The 15,015-nt window shown below is 52.3% G+C and overlaps 1 protein-coding gene across 3 annotated transcripts in view; it reads left to right on the plus strand.

The window, feature by feature from the left end:
• Nucleotides 1-15,015, plus strand: part of Prkcz (protein kinase C zeta) — a 102,043-nt gene that overhangs the window by 60,020 nt on the left and 27,008 nt on the right. For all 3 annotated transcript variants that reach the window (XM_057783731.1, XM_057783733.1, XM_057783732.1), the window contains 5 exons: nt 3,171-3,256; nt 9,527-9,658; nt 10,283-10,364; nt 12,270-12,322; nt 13,145-13,333. In XM_057783731.1, the coding sequence (XP_057639714.1) occupies nt 3,171-3,256; nt 9,527-9,658; nt 10,283-10,364; nt 12,270-12,322; nt 13,145-13,333 (542 nt within the window). The remainder of the gene's footprint in view (nt 1-3,170; nt 3,257-9,526; nt 9,659-10,282; nt 10,365-12,269; nt 12,323-13,144; nt 13,334-15,015) is intronic.

Genomic DNA, 15,015 nt, shown 5'->3' on the forward strand with positions numbered 1-15,015 from the left:
ATGCACATACGAAATAAATCTATTTCTTTCTTTTCTTGTTTTTTTTTTTGAGACAGCTTTCTCTGTGTAGCCTTGGCTGTCCTAGAACTTGCACTGTAGACCAGGCTGGCCTTGAACTCACAGAGATCTGCCTGCCTCTGCCTCCTGAGTGCTGAGATTAGTGGTGTACTCCATTATTGTTACCAGGACGTTGTGGCGCACACCTCTAATCCCAGCACTTGGGAGGCAGAGCAGGTGGATTTCTTGAGTTCATGGCCAACTTGGTCTATAGAGCGAGTTTCAGGATAGCCAGGGGGCTACAAAGAGAAATCCTATTTTGAACAAAACAAAACCAAGAAAATTGTTGTTTTTGTTTGTTTGGGTTTTTTTTTTTTGTTTGTTTGTTTAAAGCGTCCTTTTGTAGCCCAGGCTAGCCCTGACTTTCCATTCTCTCGCCTCTGCCTCCTCAGTGCTAGGATTACAGGTGTGCACCATCCCATACCTGGCTTGCAACATTCTCAGATGCTTGGGAAGCCACTGTGGGTCCCCTCCACAGGCTGATCAAGGAGTGATGGAATTTCTGCACCACAGGAGCAAGTATTCCTCTTCACAGACCTGTTTTTGTGTCTACCTAAGCCTTCTTCAGGAGCCTGAGTGATGGCCTGGGTGCCCTTCTTCTTTGATACCCTGGCAGGTTGTGTGATACTAATTTGTCTGATCCCTCAAACATAGAGCGAACCTTTTGTGGATTTCTCTGTTTCTCGTGTATGTGTGTGTGTGTGTATGCACGTTTGCGTGTGCGGAAGCACATGTGAATGTGGGAGTACACGCACTTTCACATGTGTACATATGTATCTAGGCTGGGTTTTGTGTCATCTAGCTCGCTCTAATTTTATAGTAAATAATGTATATAATATATATATAGCCTGATATATCATGATATATTATATATGAATTGCTCCTTCCAGCTAGTCTAGGTAGCCAGCTTGCCCCAGGGACCCTATCTCTGCTTGGACCCGCGCTTGTAAACGTGTGTAAACGTGTTCACATGTGCTCACCCCTGCCCTTAGGATCTTCAGACTCTCCCCGCAGGTTCAGAGTGTCCCCCACATCCTCTCCCGTAAGCTCTCTGTCATCCTGCTGTTCACACTCACCCCTTTATTCTCCAAAAGGCCAGGTATATGAGTGGTGGAAGGCAAGGGTCTTGGTCCGTTCTGACTGCCGTGATGAGATGGCCCGTGTCAGGGACATCAGCTGCAGGAGCTTGTCCTCCCCTGGTGTAAGCTGGGGGCCCGGGGTCAGGAGCCGGCACATGATAGTCTGCTTCCGGATCTCGGACAGCACATTTTTGAGTGTCCTTATGTTTCAGAGAGCTAGTGCTACTCCCTTCTGGGGAGGCACTAACTGGGGTCCCGCCCCCACACCCTCTTCTTACGTCAGTCACCTTCTCAGCCTTGTCTCCAAATACCACCCTGCTAGCAGTCAGGACTCCACCATCCCTCAGCAGTAAAGTCCGGGCTTCCCTGCCATCAATCCTAGTCATTTGTCATTTCTGTGCTCTCAACCCCTGGGCTAATACAGTGTCCTCCTTCCTGCCCCACTGCTAAGTTTGTCCTGTCGAGGGGCTCTGGTCAGCCTCTGCTAGGGTGCCTTAGATTTCCTTTCGTTTCTGTGTAGTCCGGGGTGGTATTAAATGGTCCTTCACTTCCCAGTGCTGTAACGGGAACTACAGGACAAGAGGACCCGGCCCGCAAGTCCTAGATTGTCCTCATGTTGCCTCCTGAGTTTACCTCTCTGTTCTCTGGTCACTTGGTACTCTTCCCCTTCCCTTCAGATATGGGATGGGTGGGAGCCATACAGGAGCACAGCAAGGCCCTGCTGTTGGGAGCGTGGACCTGGGCTCCCTTGGCTAGGTTTCCCTAGGAATGTGGGTGGGCCAGAGGGGACAGGCCATGCCCTGTCACTGTGGGGCAGGCAGACCCAGGTTGTGCCCTTCCTGCCTGGATGTCCTTCCCGTGGACCCGATGCCACCAGTGGGTAAAGTGGGAGGGGACAGAGCCTGGCTGCCTCTCTCCTGGTCTCCTCTGGGGCTGTAGGGGTCACCATCAGTACTTGGCTTCTATCAAGTGCCTCTCAAGCTGCTCTCTGGGAGCCTCAGAGCCATGAGTCGGGCCTCTGAGGGAGCTACGCATGGGTGTGGTGGGCCAGCCTTCGTTCCTCCTGAGCTCCCAGAGGAACCGCGGCTTCCGGCTCCTCGCTGAATCTCCCCTTTAAAGGGAGAGAAGCATATTTTTGCAGTCCCTGTGACCTGATTTCAGCCGAGCTGGTAATTTGCTTGTTTTAAAAACATTCCGTTACACTCTCCACTTTGGAATATTCTCAGCACTTTGACTCGGCTCCTGAAAGTCTCTCTTGCTGCAGGATTTTATAAAAGCACAAAGCTTCCCATTGTACCTTGTGTTTCTGGAGGTTTTGTCTCTGTATGCTGGCCCTTGTGGCACTTGGGGGTCGTGGAATGGAAACCATCAGGCTATGTACGGTTCTGGTTGGAACCTTAGTGGAGTTTTTTTAAAAAGAGCTGTTCTGTGTGTGAATAGTGCATGTCACAAAGTAAAATACTCAGGGAAACTGGACCTCCCTCTGCCCCGAGGTCTGCTGGGCTAGAGGGACCTTGGGCCTGCGTGAGTCACTGAGACGGTGCTGGTGGACGGGCTGACTTTAGCCTCCAGCCTAGCCCTCCACTTTCCCTCCTTGGATGGTCCTATGTAAATATCATGGTCCATTTGAACCTTGTCCCTGTGTGGAAAAAAGGGCCTGGTTTTTAGAAGCTGCCCAGAGGGAAGGAGGGTGAAGGAAAACCAGCAGGGAATAAGCAGTCAGGGAACTGACTGGCCCAGGACGGAGGACCTGATATCCTGACCGCCGTATCCTGCCTGTTCCTGCGGGTTGCTGGGTATCTCCGCTACAAGCTCCAGCAGCCACAGCTTTGAGAACATGAGAATCATGTGAGGAAAGGTGAAAGGAGCCTTTACCCGAAAAAGCTGCCGTTTTAGTTCTGGCATCCCCCAGCCAGGACTGCAGCCCTAGCCAACCCGGAGGGGAATGGCCCGTCCCCATCTATACCTTGGGTTTGGGGCCCGGGCTCCTACATCACAATACTACTTCCTTACCCGATTTTACATCCTTTCTAGAATCCATCTACCGCCGTGGGGCCAGAAGATGGAGGAAGCTATACCGCGCCAACGGCCACCTCTTCCAAGCCAAGCGCTTTAACCGGGTGAGTGTGTCCCTCCGATGGATGACTCCCTTGCAGGGGTCATTTTTATTGCTTGTAGAAGTGAAGAAAAAGGGGGAAGGGTCCTTGCTCCTGCTGTGCAGGGCTGGGCTAATGCCATGCCCTGGGAAAAAAAAGTCCTGAACCACCAGCCTAACCAGTATTGCGAGGCCGTGGAGATGTGCTCGGGTCCTCTCCAGGCAGTCCGCTGAATGGCAGCGGCTGCACGAGAACGCGGCTGTGTCTCGGGTATCCTTTTCTGCTCCTGATTACATAGCCTTTGCTCATTGTCTCTGGCCCTGAGGACCTGGCCTGCCTGCCTGTTTGGACACATGGTGCTTCTGGAGGGCTCTAAGGGTGTCCTTGGACCCCAAAAGTCCCAGATGTCTCTACCTTCTTGTCTCTGTTACTCCAGTGGCCAGTCCTTTCCAAGTGACACTTGGCTCAGTCCCTCGGGTCTCTTCGTCACAGAGGTTCTTTGTTCTCCAGTGTGCAGAGACCGGGTGACTCTGCGGTGGCTCCCTCTCACAACCAAGGGCAGTGCCTGTTGTCCGCTGTGCCCAGCAAGCACACTTTAGAGGAGTGTAGGTCCTGTGAACACACGGAGACAGCACAGAGCCGTTATGCTCAAGTGCCACTGCCCAGTCAGCCCTGTACTTTTCCACTCTCTGTCCCCAGGCTGGAATGACTCTTTAGCCTTGAGTGGCCACAGGCCTAACAGTGAGCCGTGGGGTCAGCCCCAGTCCTGCTGCTGCTTAGACAAGAGCTCCCTCTGTCTTGTTTCCCGGTCTGTGACCTATGAACGCCGGTGGGAGGGATGAGGAAGGAGCACAGGTCCAGTCGACATTTGTTCATGGTGTGAGAGCCACCTGGAGGTTACTGCATCTTCAGGGCAGCCGCTGATGCTCCTTTCACACCCACTGGCATGCGCCTCTCTGGTCTCTTCTCGAGGCACCCAGTCACTATAGTTGTACCCCCAGGTGATCCTGGGAGTGTGGGCTGTACCTCTTGTACCCATCATGCCTCAAGAAGTTGGGGCTGCCCCTGCCCTCCCCCAGCGGCTAATGAGGCTGGAGTGGTAGTGGGGCAGAGGAAAAGCTCCTGAACAACCGCTTGGGAGTATATGTACGCTTGATCTCGGCCAGAAGGCTGAGAAGCAACGAGCCGGACCGCAGACAGCGCTGGGCTGGGGAGAGACGTGGGCCAGTGCCTCGGAAGACAGCCAGGTACTGCCCAGAGATCCTAGAGACTTCCTGGAAGGTGGTGTCTGGGAAGTCAGCCCGGAGAAGATACTGGGAATCCAGGATACAGCAGGCACAGTAGAACCCAAATAGTATCAGGGTACACTGAGACCCAGGCTGGGGACGATTCTAATGGCCCTGCGTCTCTGCTATCCCATCAAGACGCTCCTGGTACTCCCCAGGCCTGACACGTAGTAGGTGCCTACTGAACACACTGCCTTGCTCTTTACTGTGACCGACGATTGGAAGGTTATTTAGGGAGACTGGGGTTGGGCAGCTGGGTGGATGCACAGTGGGAAACAAAAGAATGGGCTGTATTTGCTGAGAATGAGCAGAGTTCTGGGAGCCAGCATGGGCAGTAGAGAGACCACAGACGAGAGGCCTGGTGTCACCAGGACAGAGATAAAAGGGGTGCCAAATGTTGAGTATTAGCATGCTAGCCCAGGTGCTCAGAGGACAGCAGGGGCTGGAATGATGCTGTCCGGCAGGATATGTTCATGGGATTTTACCATAAGCCAACCAAGTAGCTGGGGTAGACGTTGTCTGCTGGGAATATGGAGAAGCGGAGGCATCTGGCCTTGGAGCACCCAGTGCCAGCCCCAGCATTTGTCTGCGAAACAAGCAAGTGGCCATCTGGACAGCCAGGTGCCCTCTCTCCTGTGAACCTATCACGGGCCAGAGCAGGAGTCTCGGGCAGCCACCTCCTCCCAGGGCACTGGAGAGGATCTAAAAGTGCTGTTGTCACTTGTGCGTGTTTCCCTCGCTGACGGATGACCGATGGCCAGGACGAAGCCCATACACTTTGTCCATCCACCGGACACACAGGCCAGGACTCCGGCAGTACCAGGAGCCTCTTCCCACAGTGTGTGTGGTCACGTGTGTGTCCATGTGCAGACAGATATGCATACACATATACACAGGTTTGGGTGGAGGCCTCAAGTTGGCATCAAGTTATTCCTTTGTCATTCCCACTTTAATCCTCGAGACAGGGTCTCTTGGTAAGCCTGAAACTCAATTCCCCTAGAGTGCCTGGCCAGTGAACCCCAAGGACCCTCCTGTCTCTGTTCCCGGTGCTTGGATTATAGGCATGCACTATACCTACCTTTCTTATGCGGGTGCTGGGGGGTCAAACTCAGACCCTCATGCTTATATCACAAGCTCTTTACCTGCCGACCAAGCCATCTCCCTCGCTCCTTCCTGTGCTCTTTATTGGCAAACCAGCGGGATGTGGTGTGAGTTCTTAGGAGCTGTGCTGCCCCGTGTTTGCCCTCCAACCTCACTCTGGCTTTCAGAAGGAAAACGTTCCTCTGTGAGACTCAAAAGGAGGATCTAGAAGTGACATCTTTGGCCATCTGACAGAGAGGGCAGGGCCTGCCTTTGGACCCGAGGCCTAGCTTTTACGTAATGGGAGACGTACTCTCCTGCCCCTTACGCGGAGAATGTTGGCTAAGGAAATGGAAGATCCGAGCTCTCTTGCCCACCAGTTGCAGAGAGAGCAAGGTTAAGAAAACGATAAAAATCAGAAGTGACACAGCCTCCAGGGAAAAAGCAGGCACCGGGGACCAAAGGGGTTTTTAGACTTAGCCACATTAGACAATTCAGATTTCCTTGGTTTCTAAACAAACTAACTGCAGAAACCGCATAGGAAAATGTGTGTGTTTGTGCGCTCATACCAGAGGGCAACTTCGGATGTCATTTCTCAGGTGTCCATCTATTGGGATAGGGACTCTCACTGGCTAATATTCATAAGGTAGGCTAGCCGAGCTAGCCACCGATCCCAGGACCCTGCCAGCCTCTACCTCCGCAGTGCTGGGATTTTTCCCCACATAGGTGATTGACATCAAGCTTTATGTTTGCAAGGCAAGTACTTTATAAACTGAGCCATCTCCCAGTCCTAAGGGAAAAAATGCGTGTTACAAATAAAACCTAAAGTTATCCCTTTAGGATCAAAGGAACACAAATGGTTGCCATTTTGGGCTTCCTGCAAATTACCCTTTTTTCTTTTCCTTTTTTTCTTTGAGATACTTATTTTTAATGTTATGCATACGGGTGTTTTGCCTTCCTGTATGCCTATGCGACCTGGGCATGTAGTGCCAACAGAAGCCAGAAGGGGGAGTCAGATCCTCTGGAACTGGAGTTGTACCAGAGCGACCAGTGCTTTTAACCTCTGCACCATCTCCCCACCCTCTTCAAGTCATCCTTTGATAAATGCCAGAACAGAGCAGGGCTGTGGGTGTCTGACGAGTGTAATTGCTTATAAATGCAGACAACTTGACCCTTACAAACATTTTTTTAAAGGCAGACATCTTTCTCAGACAGTGTCAAGAGAATGAATGTGATCATTGCTTAGGGTTCACTGTGTGAGCTGCAGTGGGGTCTGGATAGCCCCACGGTGGGGTGCAGACATGGACTCTGCCTTGTAGGATGTTTTCTGCCCTGCTTCTGTCCGAGAGGACCCACCCCCTGCAGTCAGCCCACACTGTTCTTGCACATGAACCCCGGCTGTTGATGGTTCCTTCCTTGTGATGGCCCCATGGCCCTGTGCGCTGCACATGGGTCCTCGTGCTACAGGACAGGCTGGGGAGATGATGTACCTTGGCCTCTGTCTCTGGGATCTCAAGAAGAGAAGCTTCTCGGAGTGGGCAGGGAGACAGGTTTAGGACATGCCACCCGTAGGACCGTCAAAGGTTTCTTCTAAGATCTTTTGTCTGAAGAAACTAAAATGGTTCGCGAACGTTTCCTGTAAGAGATCGGAGCCTATGTTTTCCGTTTTTAAAGACACACACCTCTACTGCAGCATTCAGTGCCGCCGCTGTGGCCCAAGAGCCGCAGATAGTACGTGTGCCCATAGGGGCCGCTATGTTCCAGTAAAATTTCATGTACCGAAAAAGGGAGGCATGGTGGTCATGAGCCTTCTACTGTGGTTTGCACACCCTTTCACCAGGACTTGGAATGGAGGCCCTGAGAGAAACGGATTTGGGTCCCCCCATGAGCCCCACCCTTCCCAGGTCGAGTAACGCAGAGGAGAGAAGCAGGAATTCTCTTTCTGGGAATTTGAAGCCTCACACCGGACCTCACGCATCCTTACAGCCAGATTTATGCCCCCTCAGAGGGTCCAGCCCAGCAGCGTCCCCAGGCGGCTGGCAGAAGCAAGCACCATCCCTCTTGAGGAAGTGTGAAAGGATTCCCACAGATAGTAAATTGGACATCTGGGCTCACAATCAGCAACGTAAAACCTCATAGGAGACTGGTCCTTCTGGTCAGAAGCCAGCTGAAACCGAGCTGGAAGGCGCGGCCTGGCCCAGTGCAAAAAATGAGCGCTTGATATCTGTGAAAAATTAAAATGCATGATTGAAAATTAAGAACAAGGAACAAGTTGGCAGCATGTGAGACAGACTTTAAGATGTTTTTATCCCATTAATCCGTTTCCTGTGAGTTCCTGGGAATAGAAACCTGGGGCTTTGGGTTTTCAGTATTATTTCAATGGCACGTTTTCAGAAACGTTGATGATTTAAGTACAGCTTTCTTTTAATAGAGAGCCCCTTGCTAGGTGTGGTGGTACACACCTTTAATCCCAGCACTGTAGACACAGAGACACTGTGACTTCGAGATCAGCCTGTTCAGCGTAGCAAGTTCCAAGCCAGGAAGGTTACATAGAGATACCCTGTCTCAGTGGGAAAAAATAAAAATAAGAAGAAAATAAAATAAGAAAAAAAGCCATTTGTACAGTTTTGGTGACTCCCCTGAGAAATATACATGAGGTCTCAGTCCAGTCCATGCTGACAAGTTCGTGCTGCCCTTGGTCAGCAGTTGCCTGTACTGACCCTGGTCAGAGTAGCTCTTGTCCAAATATGGTGAGGCAGATCTATAATCACAGAACTGGGGGGGGCGAGGCCAGGCTGGGCTACAGGTGATGCAAACTGGGGGGGGCCGAGGCCAGGCTGGGCTACACGTCAAGACCTTTTCTCAGAATGATCAGAGGCTGGGAAGATAGCTCAGTTGGTAGAATGTTTGCCTAGCACGCACAAGGCCGTGAGTCCTACCCCTGCATCACATGACAGACGGGGCATTGTTGTGCATGCCTGTGATCCCAGCACTCAGGAAATGGAGGCAGGAGAAGCAGAAGTTTAGGTTGGGCTAGAGAGATGGCTCGGCGGCTGCAAGGGCTTGCTGCACAACCCTCAGAAGCTGAGTCTGGATCCCAGTACCTGCATAACAAGCTAGGTAGGCATGGTCGTGCAGGCTCTGAGTGAGACAGAGACAGAAGGGTCACTGGGTTCTCCCAAATGAGCTCCAGGTTCAGAAAGAGACCCTGCCTACCTTGGAGGAAGAAGGCAGAGAGCGGTAGAGGTGGACACCAGCGCAGACGCCACGCGCTGCGGAGAGGCGGGTTGTCACAGTCGTTCTTGGTAACATAGCAAGTTTGAGGCCAGCCTGGGCTACGTGAGACCCTGTCTCAAAAAGGTTAAAAGTCAAAGCGCCTAAGGGAGCTGTTATTTCTGGGACAGCAGGGGATCCTCATTTCTGTTTGTAGACGCAGATGCCACAATTAGATGCCAGAGGTATGTCCTATTGCCAGAGTGTGACCAGATTCTGAACACGGTTCTTATAAATTTATAAGAATTTATAAAATTACAAAAGTCACGGAAGTCCCACCAGAGGAGCCGACAGTCACTGTTTCCCAATTCACTGAAATCGTGGATAATAAAGGATTTGCCGCCGCCATTCACAGTTCTCCCGAGTCCGAATGTCAGTGGTGCCCTTTGGGGTGGTGACGGTCGGTTTGAAAGAGAGTCATAGGGCCTCCACAGTGCTCCTCTTGACTGTGGCAGGTACCACAGCCTGGTCTCACTCACCACCTCTGACCTTTAGAGAACTACTGGGTTAGAATGAGCCTGCATTCAGAAAGGAGGCGACAGACCCCTCTCGTGTGGTATCTTCCCAGTGAAGGTGTTGTCTGCCTGAGTTTTAAGTGTGGCCTGGGCTCCCGGGAGGGCCAGCTGGGCCTGACCACTTCCGTTCCCGTCCACAGAGAGCTTACTGTGGCCAGTGCAGCCAAAGGATATGGGGTCTCGCGAGGCAGGGCTACAGGTGCATCAACTGCAAGCTGCTGGTCCATAAACGCTGCCACGTCCTCGTCCCGCTGACCTGCAGGAGGCATATGGTGAGTCGAGGCCTGGGGAGGGCTCATCTTCATCTTGCCAGAGTGAGGAAGAAAGATGCCCCTGAGGTGGCATATCTGTATTCCATGTATCGAAGTAAGAACAGGATCCAGACTGGGGCATGAGTGTCTCACAACACCATTCTCCCTAGAGATCCTTTCTGCTGCGTCTGCTCTAAATCCTGACGGCACACATGACCTTTGATCCTACAGGATCACATTAACCTTAAGATAATGAAATGAACCCAGAAATATGACCTATCAGAGCTCAGTGAGGTCAGCAGTTGGACCCTAGGGGCCATCACTATAAGCTGTCTCTGATATAACTTCAGCTACGTGGGGTACCAGGGCCTTTAGACTGATGATCGGGAGCCTGGCTGCCAGCACGATGTCCACAGTGTAACAATGGGGTATTGCCAAGAGTGCTGAAAAGCATCCCTGCTATCTAACACCTGCTGGGAAGGCAGTACCCTAAGAGCCTGACTGAATGACTCACAGGTGGCTGACATTGTGTGTACACATACACACACACACACACACACACACAACAGTGCCGTTTGTAGTCATGACATCAAAACGGGGTTGTAACTCCTGCCCTGTCACTCCAACACCACCGTTTTCTTGCAGGATTCTGTCATGCCTTCCCAAGAGCCTCCAGTAGATGACAAGAACGATGGTATAGACCTTCCTTCAGAGGAAACCGATGGAAGTAGGTGCCCCTTTCCCCAGCTGGGCGGGTCTCCCTCTACCTGCTCTCGGAGAGTCAGTGTGGGTGGGCTGGGCTGGGAAGCTGCACTGCAGGCAGCCACTCCTCTGTCCTCAAGCTGCTGGCCTTCCCTGGTAGCTGCCAGGCAGTAATCCCCTCATCACTGGGAACCTGAAGCTGAGAGCGTCTTCCTCTGTCCTGATTCCAGTTGCTCTGCACAGCACTTGATTTGTGACACCCCAGACCAGGCACCTCCCATGCACAGGGCACCACACAGAGCTGACCTCCACGGGGGTGTCTCTGTATGACACGTAGCTGCTTAAAAAAAAAAAAAGTCAGGTTTGACACATGCCTTTAGTCTAAGCACTTGGGAGGCAGAGGCAAGTGGATTTTTTCATGAGTTCAAAGCCAGCCTGGTCTACTGGCAAGTTCCAGGTAAGCCAGGGCTGTATAGTGAGACCCCATCTCAGAGAGAGAGAGAGAGAGAGAGAGAGAGAGAGAGAGAGAGAGGTTGTTCCCTCAGGTACTCTTCCTACCTACCCACCCATCCGTCCATCATTCTCTCTCTCTCTCACACACACACACACACATGCACGCACACACACTAGTGACGTCATCTCCCTACTTACCCATTATCTGTCCACCTGTCCATCATGTTTAGCTCTCACTTATTCATCCCTGTAAACGTCTATCATCCATCTGTCCATCTATTTATCATCCCTCACCCACCATCCATCCATTGTCTGCCTTTCCCACATCTGCCCTCCCCCATTCTGCCATGAACTCACCTATGTCCCCTCTATCCACACCCTCCTAAGAAAAACTAGAAGATTATGCACCAAAACCCCGTACCTCCATATGGTCCCAGACGTTCAATGATTTTACTTAAGATTTTTCACTTTACAGTAGTGCAAAAGTCTACCCATACATCCGTGTCTTGGTATTTCCACCGTGGGTATATGTTCAGTCATTATTAGATGGTACATTGAATGTATTTTCTTCTTTTGCTCCTCCTCCTTTAATACTCTGTGTGTGTGCGCACGCGCACATGTGTATGCACACAGAGTGTGTGTGTATGTTTGTATGTATGTCTGTTGTTGCTAGGGATCCTCCTGTCTCCAGTCCCCGGTGCTGGGGTTACAAGCGTGTTCCACCACACCTGGCTTTTATGGTGTGCTACAGATCCAAACCCAGAGCCTCAGAATCGTGCGGCAAGCATTTAACTATCTTCTTCACCCCATGGTTTTGTTTGTTGGGGAAGGTCTTCTGTAGCCCAGCTTGCCCTCAGATTCAGTATGTAGACAAGGATGACCTTAAGCGTCTGATCCTCCTGCCTCTGTCTCCCTAGTGGAATGCCGGGATTACAGGCATTTGCCGTCATGCCCACTTGCTTTCTGTGGCCCTGGTGATTAAACCAGGGCTTCGTGCACTTTACCAGCTGAGCTAATGTCCCCAGCCCCCTTTATCTGTTTGAGACAGTCTCACTACGTGACCCTAGTTGACCGTGACCTGTACGATCCTCCTGCTTAGCTTCCCAGGTGCTAGAAGTACAGGCACGCCCCACAACACCCAGCTCTAAACGAACCATGCACAGTGTGTTTTTAGCACCTAGGACTTCCAGCCTGATAGATTTATCAGGCCGTGACCTCATCTTAAGCCAAGGAGCTTGTTGCTTCTTCCCACTATCCGAACCGCCGCCGCCGCCCCCCCCCCCCCCGCCCCGTGGTCACACAGCCATGTTGATTCAGCCTGGCACTCTTTAAACTGGAGTCTGGTGTGACAGATTGGTCCCCGAGCGCTGCCGTCCTGTCTGAGGCCCCAGCTCCCTGCACTGGGGTGAGGGTCTGCTGGGTCCTTGTGCTCCTGCGACCCTTTTAATGCCCTTCTTTCCTTCCTTCTCTTTCCTAGTTCCTTATATTTCTTCATCTCGGAAACATGACAATATCAAAGACGATTCTGAGGTAAGTGAATAAAATTAGTGTTGCCGGGGTCTTTTCAGGAAGCCTGTTAGTTTGCTCCTGGGGCAGTTACATGGATTTCAGTATGGCCGAGGGATATTAGGAAGTTCCTGAGCTGGGCTCTGATGAGACCAATGGCCAATGACAGTCGTGAATTCGCCACACTTTTGTCTGCTCCTAAGCTGCCCCTCTTTGTGGCTTGCTTTGTCCTTCCTGGTCTGGCAAGCCCTCAGCTGCTCCCTCAGTCGGACCTTTTCCCGGAATCTGACCCACAGGCTCCATCTGTCTCTGTCCAGCCTCATACCTGCAGCTCTGGGTATGAATCTGTTTGGGGGAGCAGAAGAACACGCTGTGCTCACGGCCTTTGCTGATCACCTCACAGAGCAGGCCCCACCCTCTCTACCCTCACTCCCTGAACCAAGTGCGGCCACGGGCTCTGCTCTCTCCACCCGCCCCAGCCTCAGGGAACACACTCTGCTTCCCTTACGCTCCTGAAGCAAGTTCCCTCTCTCCCACCTTCAGGAGTCAGGTCACTGAACTTCCTCCTCTTACAGAACACGCCCAGGTTCACAGCCTAAACAGCCTCACCTAGTGAACAGCCCTCGCGTCCCCCAGAACCCTCACGGAGGCGCAGCTGTGTTTCTAGTTCTTTCTTTTAGAAGCCCACGGTCTTGGCTCTAGTTATTCTAACCAGAGTTAGAGGGGACCGGGTGCTGGAGCATGGGCCTGGCTCCACGCTGAAGAATAGGCCTTGTTTTCCGTGTGAGGGTGAACAGTTCTTGGATTCCGGCCAATGGTACCCCCTGCCCTCTCTGGTCTCCCTAGGACCTTAAGCCTGTCATCGACGGGGTAGATGGGATCAAAATCTCTCAGGGGCTGGGGCTGCAAGACTTTGACCTCATCAGAGTCATCGGGCGTGGGAGCTATGCCAAGGTCCTCCTGGTGCGGCTGAAGAAGAACGACCAGATCTATGCCATGAAGGTGGTGAAGAAGGAATTAGTCCATGACGATGAGGTGAGTGCGGGCCCACCAGAGAGTCGCATGGTAATTCTGGGTGCAGTTTCTGGAGAAATCCCCAAACTGTGTCCAACATGGTTGCACCATTTTATGTTCCTGCCAGTGGGACACAGGGCTCCATCTTCCATCTTCACCAACACTTATTTTCTGGCTTTGTTGTTTCCCTCCCAGTACGTATGTGAGTACCTACTGTGCGCCCTTCCCTCCCAGTACGTGTATGAGTACCTACTGTGTGCCCTTCCCTCCCAGTACGTGTGTGAGTACCCACTGTGCGCCTTTCCTACCCAGTGTGTATGTGAGTACCCACTGTGCGCCTTTCCCTCCCAGTACGTATGTGAGTACCCACTGTGGCCTTGACTTGAGGCTCCTCACTTTGTCACCTGCTTGTTGCTTCAGGTCCGTTTGCTGTTATCCTGAATGCCTGTTCTGTCTCTCGGGGGCAGAGAAAGGCCAGTGTGTGATATCAGTGATGCTGCCCATTGGCTACTGCCACACTAAGCGGTGTCGTGTTTGTCAGGTCATAGAAAGGATCTCCACCCCCACCCCGGCCGTCAGGACTTGTGGCTGAGGTTGGTTTGGGACCTTCACGTGAAGGGTGCATTTGTACAGTGCACAGCCCATAGTGACATTTCATTTGTAGTTTACTAAATAAAGCTTGCCCGAAGATCAGAGCATAAAACAGCCACACTGGTCAACCATACAGGCCAGGCAGTGGTGGTGCACACCTTTAATCCCAGCACTAGAGAGGTGTAAGGTGGGATACAACAGGAACTCGCTCTCTTTCAGTCTGAAGATTTCAGAGAGGTGAGAACTCTCTAGTGGCCTGGCCGCTTTGCTTTTCTGATCTTCAGGTTGAACCCAATATCTGTCCCCGAGTTTTTATTATTTGTGCTACAACAGCCCATCAGGCTGTCCCTGTGTCCCTGGATGCTGAACTGCTGAGTGAGTGGTGTCCCCATGACTTAAGCCTGTCCTTACCACTAGGTGTCACCTCTCCCTCCTGAGCCTTACCCTCCTGGTTCTCTCTCTCCGAGTCACCTTTGCCCCTGGCTGCACCGTGGCCACTGCTTCCCAAGTGTCTGCCTCTTGCCTTTCCCGGGTTGCTTTGTCTAGGATGTGGCTCTGAACAAGGCCTGAGCTCCCTCGAGTCCCCCACTGACAAACACCCAGGGGCTCCTGGTGTCCTTGAACCTGGTCTCTGCTTGCACAGAGCTGAGGCTCCTGGGACACACAGCCCCTCTGCTTTTCTCCAGGGGAACTTCACCATCTTTGTCCCACCCGGCCCCAGGCATTGTTATGCGGTGCTGGTTTTAAGTAAAATCATCTCCTAATGCATTGGTTCTCCCGGCGCCCTTCCAGCTTGTTCCTTGCCGAAGTGTTGTCAAGCCCCCTCTCTTTGTGCTGCAGCGTCAGCACCGCACGGTGCCAAGCGTTCATTAGAGCCTATAGTGATGCTTCTGGGGCAGGGTGACCCAGGCTCGGGAGAGGTGGAAGACAGCCAACCTGCTGGGTTTCCACCCAGGAATCTGGGTGAACTGCCTGTGACAGTCAGGTCGGGTAGCCACTGGGGCAGGGTGGCCCAGCCTCGGGAAACGTGGAAGACAGCCAACCTGCTGGGTTTCCACCCAGGAATCTGGGTGGGCTGCCTGAGTGTGACAGTCAGGTCGGGTAGCCACCGG

Source organism: Chionomys nivalis, chromosome 11 (genome assembly GCF_950005125.1).
Source record: "Chionomys nivalis chromosome 11, mChiNiv1.1, whole genome shotgun sequence".
NCBI classification, from domain to species: Eukaryota; Metazoa; Chordata; class Mammalia; order Rodentia; family Cricetidae; genus Chionomys; species Chionomys nivalis.